This window comes from Rhynchophorus ferrugineus, unplaced genomic scaffold (genome assembly GCF_030347505.1).
Source record: "Rhynchophorus ferrugineus isolate W39M unplaced genomic scaffold, kcgeb_rfMv2 rfM11, whole genome shotgun sequence".
Taxonomy (NCBI): Eukaryota; Metazoa; Arthropoda; class Insecta; order Coleoptera; family Curculionidae; genus Rhynchophorus; species Rhynchophorus ferrugineus.
This window is the reverse complement of record NW_027472590.1, coordinates 22,343,125-22,363,627: the sequence shown is the minus strand read 5'-3', so window position 1 is coordinate 22,363,627 and position 20,503 is coordinate 22,343,125. Positions and strand designations below refer to the sequence as shown.

At 31.9% G+C, this 20,503-nt stretch overlaps 2 protein-coding genes across 2 annotated transcripts in view; one reads left to right on the top strand and one right to left on the bottom strand.

Moving 5' to 3' along the window:
* Sec24AB (Protein transport protein Sec24AB) overlaps window positions 1–20,503 on the top strand; it is a 160,618-nt gene that overhangs the window by 73,005 nt on the left and 67,110 nt on the right. The window lies entirely within an intron of this gene.
* The window catches only part of LOC143204591 (uncharacterized), a 58,981-nt gene that overhangs the window by 5,646 nt on the left and 32,832 nt on the right, over window positions 1–20,503 (bottom strand). The window contains exons 2-4 of the mRNA XM_076417268.1: window positions 12,980–13,173; window positions 7,230–7,504; window positions 6,986–7,164 (exon numbers count right to left, since the gene is read on the bottom strand). Coding sequence (XP_076273383.1) covers window positions 6,986–7,164; window positions 7,230–7,504; window positions 12,980–13,173 — 648 coding nt within the window. The remainder of the gene's footprint in view (window positions 1–6,985; window positions 7,165–7,229; window positions 7,505–12,979; window positions 13,174–20,503) is intronic.

Sequence of the window (20,503 nt, the reverse complement as noted above, 5' to 3'; positions counted from 1 at the left end):
GAGGGACCTGCTTAAAAAGTCCATCAAAATTAATTTCGTTACTAAAACGGCGTCACTGTCCTCCATCTTGACGCAGGGTCTGAGCGTCATCTGCACTTAATTTGTTTACAGTGAGACTTTTGCGAAATTTTAGACTGTAAAGGTAAAGGATTGCAAATACAGAATAGTTGAAAACAGTAGGCTTATGACAAATGGACGTATTCGAAAACACGCATATATGATTGCTGCGATACATTTTTCAACGATACAACATTCTCAAACAACTGTGAAGAACCGCGAATAAAGTGAGAAAATGAAAGAATTGTTTCTAATGATCCCTAAATTCAAATTGAAATTTTTTTTATAAAGTCAAGATTTATATCGATGGCTTATGCATTAAGTTAATGCACATACAAAAACAGGTTTTGTTTTCCAAACACATTGATGAGATTGAAAGTGCGTTCTTGAAAAAGGTTAAGGCAATACAAAAGAATAAGTTTCAGATGTGTTTTGAGGATTGAAAGAATCTAATGTTAACAATGAATAATGTTAAGTCCGATTTTTTAGACGCTGGAAGCAATTAAAGACACGACACATATTTAATACAAAAACCGACAGAATGTCACAAAAAGGTGGTAGTTTTTTTCAGTACAATTACCAGATGATACTAAAAATTTTGATTCGACAATAATTTTTTTTAATTAATTGGTAGGATTAGTGAAAGTGAATCTGATAAAAATGTTTAACCTTTTTAAATATCATAACCATTAGTGTCATATTTCAACAACACATTGAGAGGGAATAATATCCGGAAGTCCTCGTATATGAACGACATGACATGAGATGGAGAAAGAAGATGCAGGGCAAATATATAAAGGCCGCACAGAAGATAGATCTTGGGCAAACCAATAGGGTTTTCAATTCACATTAACAATAATGCATGTACGTCTCCATAAATATATTCTATAGAAAGACACAGCCTATCCTATCGAAAGAGGTCGTTCTGAAAAGCTCCATATCATACACCGAGAATTCGGGACTATACCCGTTTAAAAATAGAAGCCTGTATAATATTATAGCGTGGTTAATCTCCATGGTAGGTAACCTGCATAGGTCGGGATCTTCGGTCGCGCTAAAGGAGACGAAACTTAAGTTATTCCAGACGAATATACTTGTGGAATAAACCGATAACGCCCTCATTCCAAAAATATATTTCGATTAAACATACTTTGAGGGATAAGCACGATACTGAATCGCTCTTAGCGTACAAAACCTCGGATCCCGAGCCGTGATCGATGAACCAACGTCAAAAAACACTCGTACAAACTGCCGACTTGCGCTCAACGTACAAGAGTAATTTCAATAATCTTCTTCAATAATCTTCTTCAATAATCTTTCAAAAAACCGTTTTTGGTCTGCAAACATAGATGAGATTGAAAGTGGGTTCTTGAAAAAGGTTAAGGAAATACAAAAGAATAAGTTTCAGATGTGTTTTAATGATTGAAAGAATCTAATGTTAATAACGAAAAATGTTAAGTCCGATATTTTAGACACTGGAAGTAATTAAAGACACGACACATTAAATACAAAAACCGACAGAAGGTCACAAAAAGGTGGTAGTTTTTCTCAGTACAGTTACCAGATGATACTAAAAAAATTTATTCAACAATTTTTTTTAATTAATACGTAGGATTAGTGCAAGTGAATTTGATAAAAATGTTTAAACTTTTTAAATATCATAACGATTAGTGTCATATCTCAACAACACACTGAGTGGGAATTATATCCGGAAGTCCTCGTATATGAACGACATGACATGAGATGGAGAAAGAAGAAGCCAGGCAAACAAATAAAGGCCGCACAGAAGATGGACTTTGGGCAAACCAATAGGGTTTTCAATCCACATTAACAATAATGTATGTACGCCTCCATAAATATATTCATAGAAAGACACTATAAATGCACAATATAACGTAACATATTTTTCAAAAATATTGTTGAAAAGGGGAAAATGGCTGATAAACGCAAACGATAATATAAAAATCAATAGATGACGTATCGATTATCAACATCAGTCATCTCGTGTAATTTTCCGTTAGTTTAACGGCGAATGTCAGTTTGCTTTATAATGGAATCGAAAATATCGTGTCAGAAATTTCGTTTTTTTTTTCTACTTTCCAATCACGCAAGACCCAGATGATTTATTAATCAATTAAAGTAAACAACTAATTGAAATAATTTTAAAATAGATATTTCTCGATTATTTAGCAAAAGATAAATGTTCTATATCGAACGTGCATTCGTAGATCGCGATAAGAACTCACAACTATATAATATTTTAGTACAATTATCTTTGATCTGTCGACATCTACGTCCCTGCATATTAGTGAACAAATCTCCAGAACCCACAACATTTTTCTAAAAAATATAACAGTGTTAATACTGATAACATTTAAAAAAAACAAACATATATATAATAATTTGGCAAGCTTATCAATCCTTTTCAATAAGTAAACAAAGGTACCCATCCATTTCTAATCCCGTAATTTGATTGATACTTTTCTACATTCGAAAGATGTCACAGATCGCGGTAAATTAACGGTACTATTCGTTCAGATGATAATTTATGAAATTTTAAAGATAACGGTATAATTTCGAGAAATTAAGGACATGGCGTCAACTTAAAAAAGTGCACACTTGCTTAATTGCAACATAATTTCCCAACAACTTGAAATAAATTGACATAAAAAATCAGATAATAAAACTCTTGAATAGTTTAACGTATTAGACTTACAGACACTGAATGGGACTAAACAAATTTACGAGAAACAGAAAAAGTACCCGAAAAAAAAAATTTTACCCAAGATATTAGCTGAGTATGAATTTTGGACTGGGATATTAATTGGTGAAAATATGAAGTACTAATGTAGACAACTGTAAAATAACGCAACCTAACTGTTTAATTCAATAAAATATTTTTAACAAAAAATTGAAATGACTAAAAAATAATCAAACTTAATTTGTTCTATATAATCAGACGGCACTACAACGGCAAACGGCTCTTTTTAACTAGAATAAAATGAGACGGAAAATATTGTCTAATTCTGAAATGAATTTACAAATTGCGACAGGCGATACATTAAACATCTTGATGACAAATGTACAAAAAAACTTTGAATAGGCTATAATCTCGTTAACCTTTATTTCTCAATATAAATATATTTTTGAAGAGCCGCATGAAGTATATTTTATCCATATATGTTTAGATATCAAAATTATTTTATTTAAGTTTTGGTATCCAAACCAAACATACATGAAGAAACTCGTAATAAAATAATTAAACAATGACTTTTTGCGCTGTTGAAAACCTCTTTTAGTTGCTTCGATATACCTCACAATATATATTCTCAAAAATTGTTTCACACACGATCAAAATTTCCGACAATTTTGATGCAATAACAGGTCAATTAAAAAGTTTTTCAAAATTATTTTTTTTTATTCAACATAATTCCCTTCAAGGGTGATACACTGATTATAGCGACCCTCCAACTTTTCGATACCATTTTTGTAGTACGAGTTGTCCTTTGCTTCAAAATAGGCCTCAGTGTCGGCGATCACACCTTCATTCGAAAATTTCTTCCCAGCGAGCATCCTTTTGGGATCTGAGAACAGGAAATAGTCGCTGGGAGCTGATCTGGAGAATATGGTGGATGAGGGAGCAATTCGAAGCCCAATTCATGGATTTTTGCCATCGTATTTACTGACTTGTGACACGGTGCATTGTCTGGGTGAAGCAACACTTTCTTTTTCTTCAAATGCGGCCGTTTTTCGGCGATTTCGTCCTTCAAACGGTCCAATAACGTTATGTAATAATCGCTATTGATGATCCTTCCTTTTCCAAGGTAGCCAATGAAAATTATTCCATACGCATCCCAAAATACAGACGCCATAAACTTGCTAGCCGACTGTTGTTTTCCCACGCTTTGGAGCGGGTTCATCGTGTGCAGTCCATTCGGATGACCGTCGAATGGACTTCGGAGTGAAATGATGGAGCCATGTTTCATCCATTGTTATATATCGACGCAAAAATTCGGGTTTATTACGCTTGATCATCTTCAAACACTGCTCCAAATCATCAACTCGTCGTTGTTTTTGGTCAAATGTGAGCTCATGAGGAACCCACTGTGCACAAAGCTTTATCATACCCAAATATTCGTGAATGATATAATGTGCACGTTTAGTTGATATCTTTAGAGTGTCTGCTACTTCATTCAGTTTCAATTTAGGGTCATTCAAAACCATTTTGTGGATTTTTTAAATGTTTTCGTCGGCAACAACCTCTTTTTCACAACGTCTAAACTTAGCATACCAATCCTTGATGGTTGATTTTCCTGGGCAGTAACCGGAAACTCGGTATCAATCCAAGTTTTTGCTTCGACTGTAGTTTTTCGCGACATTCGCTTTTATCCATTTTTTCACAATAACAAAAGTTGATTCATTTAAAATACCATAATTTATAAACTAATGATCCGACAGCTGTCAAATTTATACACGCATCTTTTTAGTGTTAAAAAATATATAGATTTAATTCTAGTAGCGCCATCTGTGTGTGTTAGGCCGGGTACATTTCAATTAACCTGTTAGTTAAAACGGCAAGTACGTATCTCCATTGATGTCCGGATAAAATAATAAGGCTATTGCTTTCTGCGATGAATTTTTATAATAAATAAAGGAATATCTAGACTCTAAGAATTTCAACATTTTTTTTTTCATTTAGTTATAATAAAGTATAAATGATTTTATCTGATTTAAAAGTTCTCTAGTCGTTGAATTAATTTTAAAAGGTTTTTTGGCATATCGTACAGCTAATGTCCAGTCATAAATCTCGATTTCTATGAAGATATAAAAATAATACCTTAAATAGACTGCGGAGTGATTTTATAACATTTCTTTCGTCTTGAAACTTGAATGCACTAAGAATGAAAAATATCATATTACAACGTAGACACGCAGTAGTCAGCGATGATTGAATAAAGATTTCCAGTAGCAACCAACAGTGAAAGCAATAGTGAATTGAATAAACATATTCTACATCGAAAATAAGATGTATTAAATTAAATGTTAACGTCTTGTAACGGATGTAATTAAACATATTCTTGTATTGTTTTATTAATAGTTATTTTACATGTTGCATTATTTCTCATTTAAGAATTACTTTGGAATTATTGTTGTTGTTTTTTTGGATTTACTGTTATTTAGAAAATATTATGGCCAATATTTAATTCGCTTTTGAAACTAGAACCAGTTAATTTTTATAAAACCAAATGCGGGTTTTTCTTTATGATTGAAGAGATTATTTAAATTTTACAACAATTCTTGATGTACCAGTTTAATTTTAATTTTCATTTAAATATGGTGGTAATTTTAGTTATTTTAGTAGTTTTTTCTTTATAATTAAGTCACTTGATTATTAAATCAATAAATATGAACATTCTCAATGGACATCCTGCAGCACACTGTACGATTTATTTTATTCAAATTAATAAAATTTTTACCGAAAATATTTTTTGAGAAACTGAGAAAGTAATGATTCAAATTTTCTAAAATTTCTTGATGGACCAGTTTTGTTTTAATTATTACTTAAAAACACAATTAGTTTTATTTTGATTTATCGGTTTAAATCACACAAACTTCTTGGATTATTAATGTGTTGACTGAAAAAATAATTTCAGTTTGATTTCAGTTTGTTTAGGAGACAATGATTGATTTAACAATAGTTAATTTTCTTTGTGATTTTCTATTATATATATATATATATGTATATATATATATATATATATATATATATATATATATATATATATATATATATACCATCAGGCTAACACAAATGCTTTATATATCCCCTAAAAAAAGAGTGACGGCATCAAATAGCAGCTGCGTGCTAGTCCAATGGCATTTTAACGACTTTCATTACTAATGTGGGATATTGCATTATCACGTCCTTGCTACTAACAATATAAGCTCGCCAAGTTATTGTTAAGGTGATTATAAAAGCGCATTATAAAAAAAAGGCAAGAATATCAAATCTTTACAGTAATAGCTTAATGTTGCTCAATCAGAGCCAAAAATATAATATTCAATTCACCGAAAAGAACCAGAATCAGCTTGATGAGCTCTATCAGAGATCAAATATATGAAATGTATAAAAATAGCGAACAGTTTTTCCAATATAATCATAATTTAATAAAATTATTTCAAAGCAAACTCTTGGTCTAGAAAACATCCAAAAAAGCTTAGAGATATGGAGCTCTTTGGGGGATGTAGGGGATGTCTCTTTATACACTGTTGGGTAATATAGAATTTAAATAGTACAAAGACAACCCCCGAAGAAGTCTAATGGGGCTTCCAGATGTTGCATTTAAAAGATTAAAAAATTTTAAGAGCATATAATAAAATCAAGGAAGACTTATTATTTCAATTATTGTGTTTCGATGGGACATGGTTATATCAGAATAAGACATTAGGTTACTCGTCGCAGGATGTGTAATGTGTAAGCAAATGTATGAGGAGAGAAAGAATATTAACTGTCTTGCAGATATGTCAAATGCATAAGTAAATATGCCCTCTAATGAATTGTTCTAAATGATTAATTAGGTGAATTAGGCCTTCAGGGGATACCACTATAAAAAAAAATCGCGCCTAGAACTCGTAGGTAATGCGGAAAAGAGATAAATATAAACACAATAAAACACCACCCTAACCTTCAAACTCTTTTGTCTGTATAATTAATTGTAATTTTAAAATAAATAATATTTGATAACATTTTTGTTTCATTATTTTATTTAGATTAAAAAATGTATTATGTAAGAGCTAAAGCACTTTAACATCATTAATTTAGATGACAACTACACTATTTTATTGAACGGTCTATATAGTAACAAAGGGCCTTATATTATATTTTTAGCTAACAATTATTGGCTAAATAAACCTGAACAAAACTTACCTGTGATTTTGAAACCATATTTTAACTTGGGTCGGAGTCAGACGAATTATTGACGCTAGATGTTCCCTCTCCGGCGCAGATAAATATTTCTGTTGTCTAAATCGTCTCTCTAACTCGTACGTTTGTGCCTTGGAAAATAATACCCTGCGTTTTCTTTTCTTGGTGCCACCGGCTGATTTCTATCCGATAAAAACGAAATACCATTAATATTCCTCCTCATCACAGCCCCAAGACGACATCTTACCTGATCTCTGTCTTCCTCCTTTCCGACGTCTTCATCGATACCGTCTTCTCCGTCTTCGTTGTCGCTTAAACCGCCGTTACTAACGGATGCGTTGTTGTTCTCCATCTTGATACCCATAGACATGCCCATGGAAAGATTGGGATCGGTCAGGCTCGATGGTTCCACACTGGATCTATCTGATATGGGCGGGCTTGTGCTGTCTGGCGATATCTGAGGTGGATGTAGAGATGGTAACATGGCAGTTTGGGCGTGAGCAGGTTGTAGTGGTGGTAGAGCTGAAAAGACAAACACAATATTGTTACAAAAAACAGAAACAAATTTTAACAAAAAACAGATTTTATTGTCATTACTGACACTACTTTGTTACCAATATGAAGTAATGAGAAAAGGATAAAAAACTTTTACTTTATTAGTTCAATTTGAAGAAAGTGACAGCTGAAAGTCATCGAATGCTGCGCGAAGCTTTTGGCAACCATGCTCTAATGATTATAACGGACTTCGAGGTTTTACTGATTATTTAGCTGGTTATTTGGACAAAGAGTGTTTTGAATAGCTAAAAAATTTGAGGACGGGAACTGAAGACATTCCTCGATGATAATCCGTGTAAAGTGCAAAACAAATATACGGAATTATTGGTTGAAGTAACACAGGAAACCATTTCCAATTAAGTATTCATTGAAGCCAAGAGATACTCAAAGACGTTTGGTCATGTATGAAATGCTGCTTCAATGGCAAAATTGTAAAGAATTATTGCGTCATATTGTTACTGATGATGAAAAGTGGATCCATTAGTATAATACAAAGTGAAAAAAAAATATGGTAACCATCTAGCCTAAGCTAATGCTTCGTCTTTGGTAGGATCAGCTTGGTCAGATATACTATGAGATACTAACACCTAATGAAAGCATCAATAGCGATCGCTACTGACTGCAATTCAGGTGTCTGAGCTGAGCACCTCACGAAAAATGGTCGGAGTATGAGCAAAGACACCACAATGTTATTCTTCAGCATGACAACACTAGACGACATGTTACAAAATCGGTGAAAACATAGTTCGAAACATTAAAATAGAAAATTCTCCAGACCTTGCTTCTTCTGACTACTACTTGTTCCGACATGTGAGTTGTGACCTGTCTGGGCAGCGTTTCACTGTTATCAAGATACCAAAAATTGGTCGATTCATAGATAGCGTCTAAAGATACATCGTTCTTTCCAGATGGAATCCGTAAATTGTCCGAAAGAAGGGAAAAAGTAGCGACTATCGATGGACAATACTTTTAATAAAGTATATTGTACCGATTTTTTACAATAAAACTTCCAATTCAAAAAAAATCCATTAAAACTATAGTTACAAAAATTATTATTTGAACAAGTTCGTTCTGGTAATGTTTTTAATTTACCGATAACATATTTATCATGGCAAAAGATGTATTTCTGTCTAAGGCGGTAGAAAAAGTAAAGGTAGCGGTCAACAAGATCTACAAATGGACTAGAAACTGAAAAATACAGCATAAGAGCTCCAAAAATGTTCATGTTAATTTTGCATTGCAACGAATTGACAAAAACCTAATTAAATCACTTGACGGATGCCCGATTCCTCAATAGACAAAGAGCAGAGCAGATTAGACTCAAAGTCAAGCAACTGGAATGGTTAGTCGTAAGATACTCTCAACTTGACCTTAAAAAGCCAATTTAACCTTAAATTAAAAAGCCAATTTAAACTTTATTATTATTAACCAACGCGCTCAAAACTAAATTTTTCCAATAATTAACTCTTATCGCTACGTAACCAACAAAGAGCTGTATAATGACCTCGAAATCAAATGGATCTAGTAAGTGATACAAGGTTTTGCTTTAAAACATGAAATAAAGTTGCTAAATCACAACAACATGGAAGTAATACAGATGCAGGACAACACGCAGCAAATCTAAAGATTGAAGCTAACCAAACCAAACGAACTTGTTTAGTGTATAAGTATATTCTTAACTTTAACTTAAGTAGATTAGTTTTATTTTAATTTCGGAAATACATACTGATGTATTAATCCCGTACTTGCCCTGCTTGTGTAAGTATTAGTGCAAGTACAATAAAGCCGTAGTAATAAATTAAAGTGTAAATTAAGATTATACTAAGCATGTTTAATGTAAGATGTAATTACCACTCACAGAATAAAATAGACATCGTTTAACGTTTGTTTCTCGATATATTTTCGTATTATTCTCGAAATATCCGAAACCATTTAACGTAAAACCAATGAACTTCCTTCCGATATAAAAGAATATGGAGGCTGAAGCCCAGCAATGGTGGCAAATCACATCTGCCCTCAGATAAGACAATCTCGGCAGCTGTCCCTTTTTGTCACGCCTTTATTTCCTCCTAACTACCTCTAGGTAACAACGTTTTGTGGCCAACCCCGCTGTTTCCACCCCTAACGGGAGCGTCTTAGCGCCCGTCGCTCGCCACGCTCCGAACCAGACCCACACGGCTAACGGAATCAATCACAGTCTGCGTCCCATTGTACGTCGCGTTCTCGATATCCATCATCCGCGCCAATACAATGGAAAACGAACGGTTTTTCTATCGCTTTGCGAGGAATAATAGACGAGCATGGTCGGTTTCCGAGCGAACGTACGACGTTCCCGTAAGCGAGTGAAAACCAGTTCGTTTTTCTAGACCCTTAATAAGTGTTTGAGCGTTGTATAATTGTCCCCTCGGTGTCTGCTAGCTTTTTACACTCTAATAACAATGGGGTATCGCTGACAAACGATGATATTTGTATCTTTTTATTTTCCTGTTACACGGTGATTTTTTTTATCCAGCTTCGGATTGGTAAGGGGAACTTAACAGACTGACGTCATTTTATAACAGGCCAATTAATAATGTACATTGAATACCCCATTAATGTCTGCCATTGATCCAATGATTGACCAATGATTTTAAATTTTGTTTGAACACTTGCAGTGATATCATTGACAACAACAAAATTTTAATTTCTTCCAAGTTTGGACTGCACGTAAATGTCATGAACACGTCTGGTGGACCGTATACACACGCAAAAGTCATGGCGTCTTGAATATATTCTTTCATGTGACGCGAACCACCAGTATATGATTATGGAAGAGTATATGTGTTACCGATGTTGCCGATACCAGTTGTTCCATCTACGTTACTATTGATAGCATCAGACAAATATATATAATCTTTAGAACGAAGCTTCGCACACATATCAACAATTTATTGATGAAATAGCTAGCGGCATGGGAGAATGTTATTTTCTTAATTAGGTTAAAACGGATCATCATTTTATCAATATCTTACTCTTCCATATGCATCCTCGTAGCCCATAAAACCCATTTGCAAAAGTTTTGGATGGCCATCAAGCATTGAAAACAAAGCACCAATTTGATGGTATACTAGGTCCAGAATCTTGATGTTGATTCAAAAGTACGACCACCCTCGATCTGAACGATTTCTGTTGTTCCAAATGATATTATTTGAAAGCAAAAATTGAATTTACGAATTTTACGCAAAATAATTTCGATTGGGATGAGATTTCAGCAATGGTGTTCTGTGGTTTTCAATGGTTCTGGTGGCATATTTAATAATGGTAAAAATTTCCATGATACACAGGAAAGACCGTATCACCGTTGCACTTAAATGCATGACAATGTTTACATATTTTACATGTTGCCGATGGCACCACATTAGAACATGACGTGCCTCTCTTCATCTCAATACAGTAGTTCGAGGAGGTTCATTGTATTGCTCTCATTACCATAATCTATTATTATTCTACCAGTCTTTTTGTCTAGTTTGCGGACTATTTCTGCATTATGTTTATGTTCAACCTCGAAGACGTAACATTTTGTTTTAATAAAAACACAACAAATAAATATAAGTAACCTTTTATGTTAAAATTAACAGGAATATGGATAAAATTTCACTATTAGTTATATGGAGAATAAAACTCACAATGAGAACATTTTAAAATGTTACCCGATATTGGTAATGTTATCTTTATGATTCAATTTATTACAGAAAATTAACACACACTTATATAATACACACTATATAAAGACTTCATAGAAGATTTAGTTATAAAGGTTCATCATTCATTCGTTCATCATCATTTGTTTACTCAGTAAAAATGGACATTCCTTAACACCATTTTCGTCATATTTTCCGTTTTTATTTCCGAATTCTAAAAGATGCAGCGCAGGTTCGTCGAAAATTGTGTGGTGTTTATGATGACCAGAGACTAAATGAACGCTAGTGTCGGAAATGTCAATGTTAAAGACGAACCTTTTCATGATAGGCCATTATTTCATTTCATGATGTCGTTATTCAGCAAAAATACCCATCATGAAACAATCTTCAACCATTTAAATAAGACTGGATATCAAAATCGTTATAGATGTCAGAATAAAGAACAGTGAAATCGGACATGACCCATAACTATCCAACAATAGATTTTAATGCCTTTTGAGGCATATTAAAGATCCCTTTTAAGTTAAAAATACGCATAGTCTGTCAAACCATTTCACATAAATAACCAGCATCTTTATTCTAATGAAAACATGAGATTGCAACAATCATTTAGATATATTTAGAGGTCTTATTATGGAAAAGATCCGTCTAAAGCTGTAGAAAAATAGAAGTAGCTGACAACAAGATCTATAAAAGGACTAGAGACTGGAAAATACTGCTTAATAGCTCCAAATCTGCCCATGTCATTCTTGCGTTGCAGCAAAATGGCAATTAATTATATTAGTTAATGGATGTCCGAATCCTCAAAGGGAATCAACTAAATACCACGGCATCCATCTAGATGGTAGATTAAATTGGAAATATCATGTCAGACAAAAAGCAGAACAGATTAGACTCTAAGTCAAGCAACTGTACTGGTGAGTTGGAAGATACTTTCAACTTGATCTAAAATCAAATAAATTGATTTTTCCGGCAATCATAACCCCTATTTGGACCTATGGGATGCATATATGGAATTGAACTAAAACATCAAACCAACTAGTAGTCGAAGTTCTACGATTAATTACCAAAGCTTAGCACTATGAATAGCGTAGAAGCAATAGAGCTACTGGACAACACATAGGAAATCAGAAGATTGAATGACACATGAAGATCAAGCCACATGAACTTGTTGTGTATTCATAACTTTACCTTAAAAAGATTAGTTTTATTTTTATTAGGGAAGTACATACTGATGTATTAATCCCGTACTTGCCTTCCTTGTGTATTAATACAAGTACAATAGAAGAGTAGTAACAAATAAGATTATATTAAAAATATGTAACTTAAGATTTAATTAATAAAAATATATTTAGAGGTATAATTTAAATTATATATGGAAAAAACACATAATTCAACAATGACTACTCAATAAGTCTCAGACTCTCATATCTCCACGATTTTAGCGAGAGAAAATTTTGATATATTCAAATTACTCAACCGAATTGTAATTTGGTGATAACGATGACCAAATAGAACATCAACTTTGCTATTCGTCATATAGTCCTAGTCTAGCCTCTCTAAGACTGTGTGTTTAAAAACCATGGTAACTTAAAAGAATGCGAAAAAGCGCTGGACTGAACTAATCAGCCTTGAAAAATATATCTTAAGGTTGTTGTTTTATTACTCAGACCTGTGACTTATTGAGTAACCTATTACAGCTGTTTTTTCCAAGATGAAGATCTTGCATTATTCGTATAAACAAGTAGTAATTGCCACTTACAATGATCGGGTAACTGGGGCCATCTCCTTAGGTATGACAAATCGGTGGTAGTATATCCGTTTTCGTTCAATCCGGGATCCAGTTCCGAGTGTTGCGTAGATTGACGGTCCAATTCCAGGATGTCGCTAATCGCGAATCCGCCCGGTTGCCTCGGGTTTCCTATGGAGGTGGTCATCTTGATGCTGTCGATCAACCTGTAACAGAACCATACCATAGTCTTCGATCCGTACTTTTCGAGATTGTGTTTCACATCTCCCCTTGTATAGGACATGTTTGGAATCTATTCCGAGAATCTGCGAAGGCTCTCGATTGACGTCATTTTTATTTATTTTATCGACAATTATCGCGCGAAACGTAAATCAATGATTGTTCGTATTTTCGAGAAATTCGATTAATATAACGATAATGTGCGGGCCGAGAAAATTGGAGCATTCCTTGATAGATTTGTTTTCTGAATTTGATCGACTGGATCCGCCTTTTACTGGTTGCTATTTGTTTTTGAAAAACTCTCACGGGTCACAATCCAAGGATATTTGCTTATTTATTGTTACTTCAATAGCTAAACATGTAACGATTGGTTATTGATTAATATCAAAACATGGAACCGGAACCTATTCCAGTAGTTTAAATGTAGGATTGTTAGATGCCAAGTTGGGTTTTGTCTTTTGTAAATAAACTATATTGTCTCTTCTAATTGGAGTACGTTCTTTTCGAGTCGATCTATACAGTCGATAGAGTGAAAACAACAAAAAAAATCTAGCAAATTTGGATTTCGTGACACATTAGTAATAATCTGTAGAAGTAATAATTAAATTGTTGTGTTATTCTTGATGGTTTAACATACATTACATTGGTTTTAAAATATGAATGAACAAAGAGTAAGTGCAGAATGTAAGGTCAAATTTTTAAAAGCTAGTGGAAATGTTCAAAAATTCAACAAATCATTTTCAACGACATCAATTAGGAATCAAAATAGAAAATCAAAAAAGAAAGCAGATTTCAAAACAATAATAAAAACAGAAAAGAAAATGATTCTTGTTGAGTTGGAAATAGTCTATTCTTTAATAAGATTTTGTCCATCAAGAATAGTAGCAATTGCGGTAATTCGTAATAATTAGAATTTTTTTTAAATCATGATATGTTTTAGTACTGATTTAATTTTTATTTTGTAGGTGAGATGTAGCTAGAATTTGTTGAGAGTGAAAGTCGAAGAATGCGAAATTCAAAGAAGAAGAAATTATACAGGATTTTAGGATGCAAGAATAGTGAAGAGCGATACTATGAAAAAATTAAATTTGCTGACAAAAGTAGACCTGGATCAAATAAACAAAATATAAAACTATCAACAATACCCTCAGGATCTAATGACAAACATGGAAAAGAGAACGCATTTTTATATAAAAGTATAGATAAATAAATTATTGTTTTGTAAAAATAATAATGTATTAATTGAAGACTTCCTTCAGCTGAAAAGCACGATCATCCAATCGTTTTGGGCTAGTAAATGTAACAATATGTTAACCGAAAGCTCGAGGTCTGGTAGCAAGAATAGTAGCAAAAATTGTCTTGGTCTAAACGACATAAATAACTAAATAAGGATATGTGATAATTTACGTTAATAAAATAGTATCTAAAGTAAGTAGATACCAAATATGATTGTGCCATCTGAATAATCAAAATATTGTTTCGCCAAATACATGATTATAAAAATAAATGATTTTTTTTAATCTTCTCAGTTAATTAATATCGATTAAAATAAGGAAACCCTGAATATTCATAATGTCTTCCTCAGGGAAACTATCCCACCAGTCAAAACATCATTACGGCATCTAACTAATCCACGCATTAAACATATATCCCCATAGATAGACTTTTTTATTTCGTTTATAACTAAAGGAATAAAACAAATAATATTGAATTATCCTGATTACTTTCTTACTTAATATCTATACAAAACAACACTAAAGTATAGGATAATTAAATGTTTGTCTTCTGAAATATTTTTGTGTTAGCTCTATCCAAGATCAAACTTATGAAATCAAGTTCTTTGATATCAAACCATCATAATCAAGAAGAAATGATATATCAATTAGTATTTTTCGAAAACGTTAATGGAGATCAAAAAAAGCAGGCATATAACAAGAAAGGGCACAATAAATGTCGACTGTTTCAGAAGCAACAGTTTAGATTTACAATTCGCCGAAATGGGCATAAAATCAACAGAGGACTTGTTAAGATCAACAGGATCCAATATTATTTTTTCAGTTTTGGCACATACAGAAATCCACACGGACGAACACCTGACTCTGGTCGACCGGTCCCGTCAAAACCACCTGTTTACGATCGTCCGACATTTATTTAGTCGAAAACGTGACTTTTGCCGTTTTCACGGCATTTGACTTATCGATTATTGTCCCCCGAAACTCACCGGGTACAGAGAAAACGCCGCAAAACGATTTTTATTGAAGTGGCCCCTGACACAGGTCCCATTCGGTTCGTCAGAATTCCCTTGTTCGGTCCTAATACCGGTGCCTTGATGACTTTTTATAACAAACTAATTCAACACAATAAAATACGACTCCGACGTGCTAGAAACACGTTTCAAATTATTATGAATAACTTACTCTGTCGTATTTAGAGTGATGTTATTCTAACCCTTTTTTTCGTGGCCGCTGCTCAGAGTTGATCTTTGATTATTTATTACCATATAATGATTTCTTCATTTCTCTTAGGAAAGTCTGTATAAAACGAAAGCGACATTCAAAAAAATGTCTTAGATAACATTAATAATTATTGTCATTAAAAAATAAATATTTAACACTAAACACTAGTTTGCAAAAAAAAATAATATTAAAACCATTATAAAACAACAATTTACCAAATATACTGTAAATATGGACATGGACCAGTCTTCAGAAGTATATAGATCTTAAAGAGGTTGAAATAAACAAAAATAAAACCTATTTAGAAGTCATTAAACCTAACTAATAATCCTACGCTATTGAAACAATATTCCTCAGGTGACTCAGATTGCTGTTGTTGAACATGCACCAGTCTTCTAAAGAATATGTTGAAATGTTAGAATGTTAGAAAAATCAGGATTTTTGTCAAAATATATCTGCTAGCTGCGCAAATTAGACTCAAAATTAACCAACTATACTGTTTAGTTGGAAGATACTTCTAATCTGACCTAAATTTAAAGAGATTAATTTATCAGTCAATAATAAATCATATTTGGATGTCATCAAACCGACCAGTAATCCAACGCAGTCAAAACAATGTTCCTCTATTAATTACCAACACTTATACACTACTCTAACCACTACACCAATGAGCTGATTCATGTTGATATATTACAAAATATTAGATAAATAATGTTAAAACAAAAGCAAAATAATATTCAAAGACGTTGTTATTTAACATTAATTATAACTCTCATTAAAACATAAATATTTAAGGAGCTCCTACTTTTCAAAAAATTTAGTATTTAAACCGTAAGACACAGTCTATTGAAATAAGTCATCAAATGTAATAGATATCAGAATATCGACCAGTTTTCAGAAGTGTATAAAAATATTAAACATTGCAATCATTTAAATAAAAAAGCTCGATAATCAAAGAAAATGCAAAAATAAAGTCTATTTGGAACTAATATCCTAACAAATAATCCCACTCTGTTAAAACAATGTTCCTCAGCTGACTCACTAATATAGTACAACGTATTAGATAAACAAATAATATGTATATAATTATACATATGTATTTGATAATAACTAAATAATTAATAGATAAATAAATAATCTTAATTCATCAATAAAATTCGTCAATTGGAATGTTATAACCAACCTCCAACGAACAAAAAAAACAAATTAACAATTGAAAACTAAAAATTAACCAACTATGCTGGTCAATATAAAATAAAAAAATTAATGTAAGTAAATAACCAAACCAAACCAAAAAACAATTTTAACAAACTCAAATTTATCCAAGCCTACAAATTGCTTCAATTAAATGATGATAGGGCTAAATTATAAGATGTTGGACGTGACATCGAACCTGTCTTCAAGCAATCGTAGGCATCTTAAACGTTGAAATCAACGAAACGAAAAATTAGGATAGTCGTTCAAACTAATCTAGAAATAGCTACACAGTCGTTTTTATGAAATTAGATCGCGTTAAATCACGAAAATACGCACAGATCAGATTCATAATTAAAGAACTATAATGGTATTGATTGAGAAGTAGACACACAGAAGAAGATACTCGCAAATTTACCTCAAATCGAAGATATTGTTTAATGAATCGGTTATAAAGCGTATTTAGAAGTCGCCAAACTATTAATCAAACGCTGCCAAAACAAATCTATTTGATTTAATTATTAATGGGTTTAATCCTACTTAATCAAGAACCAACTGCACGATAACCTCGACATCAAATAGATCCACGAAGTTATCCAAGATTTCGATGTAATATACAGCAACTAGATAAAACGCATGAAACCAGAAGATTGAAGCGAACCAAACAATAAACAAGTTTTAATTAACAGTAGCTTTAGTATTAATAATATATGTAATAAATATTAATAATAAGTATTTATTCCTGACTCGTCTTATTTATGATACGTATTTAATGATTCAAATTTATCTGATTTTGCCTTGATTCAAATTACTTCGCTGATAATCAATGAGCCTTAAAGAGCTTGAACTAGATCCTATAACACCGATTCAACGAGCGTCAGAATATTGCCGGCCATAATGACAAAGTCTTTGTATAGAACCGTCACTACCTTCGAGGGTATCTCATTGACAATCAAGAATACCTGCCGAGTCCAAAATGCCTTTTTCCGGTGTAGATGTCAAGCCATTTCCGATATTCTCGAGTAAACCGAAGGTGGGAATTTTTCTGAATGAGCGAACGTGATATAGTAGATTTACGGACGTTAGAAACCTACGTTGACTTTGAATAAAGAATGAAAAAAGTCAATTTAAACGAACTATGTATGAGACGGTCCTTTTGGAATTAGTCAAAACCTGTTCGGTCAGAAATGTCTTTGGTTTAAGTAACAATCTGGCTTGATTTATGAGTAGTTTTATAAGGGTTAGTCAGAGAAGCCTCTCAGATATTAATCGACAATGCGTGGATTATCTCTAAACTGTTTTACTCAACAGCAAAAGACAAATTCTTATTGAATTCTGATATATAGATGGAATTTGCCAACGAAATTAATTTTATATATTTTAATTTGAAATTAAATTAAAAGTTTTACCAGTTTTATAGTATAAAACCGTAAGAATAGTACAAAAACAAGATAATAGAATACCAAGGTACTTTAAAATTATTCATTTATTATCATATATTCTTGTCTGTCAATCAATATGTTATCTTTTTATTATTCTTTTTTTTTAATGTAAACAATTTATTATAATCAATAATGCTAATAGCTGATATTAATTATTGTTAATTAATAAATGTTTTGTATAAATGATTTTAATTTAATATATCTAAAAACTACTAGATTTAGATTTTAAGATATTATTATTGTTTATTACAAAAACAAATAAATTAGGAAACTTAAAATTGGTTGTTTGAAAATTAAAATATGAACCAATAACAATCATAAAAACCGTAACAATAAAGATATCTCCAAAAGAACGGTGGAGGCATTTCAAGATTTAGTTGCCTAATGAATCTAAAAGCACAATTTTTTCATTCTGCCACTACATAGACTAACTTCCATAATATTTGGGAAATGCAAGTGAAGAGCACGATAAACGATTTCACAAGGATATTGGAGAAATGCAGAAAAGATACGAAGAAAAGTAGAGCGACTCAATCGCCTTTAAAAACTATATAGAACTCGTCAAAATAATTAGTAATCCAACGTTGACAAAACAAACATTTTCAGTTAATTATGAATATTTATCACATATCATTTATTTTTTAACCGACTTCAAACGATATCTCGGACGATAACTCTTTGTTGTTCTACATTTGTTTTATATATATAAACTTTGTACATGCCTTGGAAATTTGAGCGTTTCTCTTGATTTCATTCCTTCCCCCATCAGATCCTGACTTGGTTCCAATGGAACCACCTCGGAAGTGGACTATTTCGAATTAAAAAAGAATTTTGAAAATCGGCCCATAATTGATGGAGGAATCGACGAACGATCTTTTTTTAAATATAATTAAGTCTCCTTTTACCAACTATGGGTTTATCTGGACTGGACCTACAGTTTAACATGGGCTCCGAACCACGGACCTCAGCATTAAGCCTACCGACTGGCGAGTGACCAATTTTAGAAATCATCCCAGAAGACATCCGGTCTTACCCAGCCTGGATACTGGCCTGACTGGGATTATTTTCCTTGTCGGATTTTACATTCTTGTCTAGAACATTCACAAATTTTAAACAATCACAAACATAAATTTACGGCCATGTCCCAGCAGGAGCAAGATTCGAATTCGCCTTTATATATATATATATATATATATATATATATATATATATGATATGAATTTGAAATTTCTTTTGAAATTTGCTTTTTTTGTTTGAGTATGTACTCATTTAGTATATTTCCCATATTCATATCGGGTTAAAATATGATCTAAAATTTATTGAATAGATATGCGAGATATATTCAAGGATTGTTTATCTCGATCTGCAGATCAGTCCGCCAGTAATAAAAAAGTCTTTAGAAAACTGATTAATTAGTATTTTTGTAAAATAAAATATAGAAATTAAGTATATTTAAAGCGTTAAACCTAATACATGCAGTAACTTAAGGATTTAATAAAGCTTTTTAATTATTTGTGACAAAAATATTGTAAAAAATTGATAATTAGTACTAATTTTGCATAACTAAGGATTTACTAAGGTTTTTTAATTATATCTGTATCTGTGTCAAGAATACTGTAATAAACTGATCATTAGTAGTATTTTTGTATATCAAATTATAGAATATAATTATATTTAAAGCATATTTAATTAAGAATTTAGTAATGCTTTTAATTATGTGACAAAAAGACTATTGAAAATTGATAATTAGTACAATTTTTGTATATCAATCCGTAGGATATAATTATATTTAAAGCACTTAATTAAGAATTTAGTAACACTTTTAATTATGTGACAAAAATACTATTGAAAATTGATAATTAGTACAATTTTTGTATATCAATCCATAGGATATAATTATATTTAAAGCACTTAATTAAGAATTTAGTAACACTTTTAATTATGTGACAAAAATACTATTGAAAATTGATAATTAATAATATTTTTGTATATCAAACCATAGGATATAATTATATTTAAAGCACTTAATTAAGAATTTAGTAATGCTTTTAATTATGTGACAAAAAGACTATTGAAAATTGATAATTAGTACAATTTTTGTATATCAATCCATAGGATATAATTATATTTAAAGCACTTAATTAAGAATTTAGTAACACTTTTAATTATGTGACAAAAATACTATTGAAAATTGATAATTAATAATATTTTTGTATATCAAACCA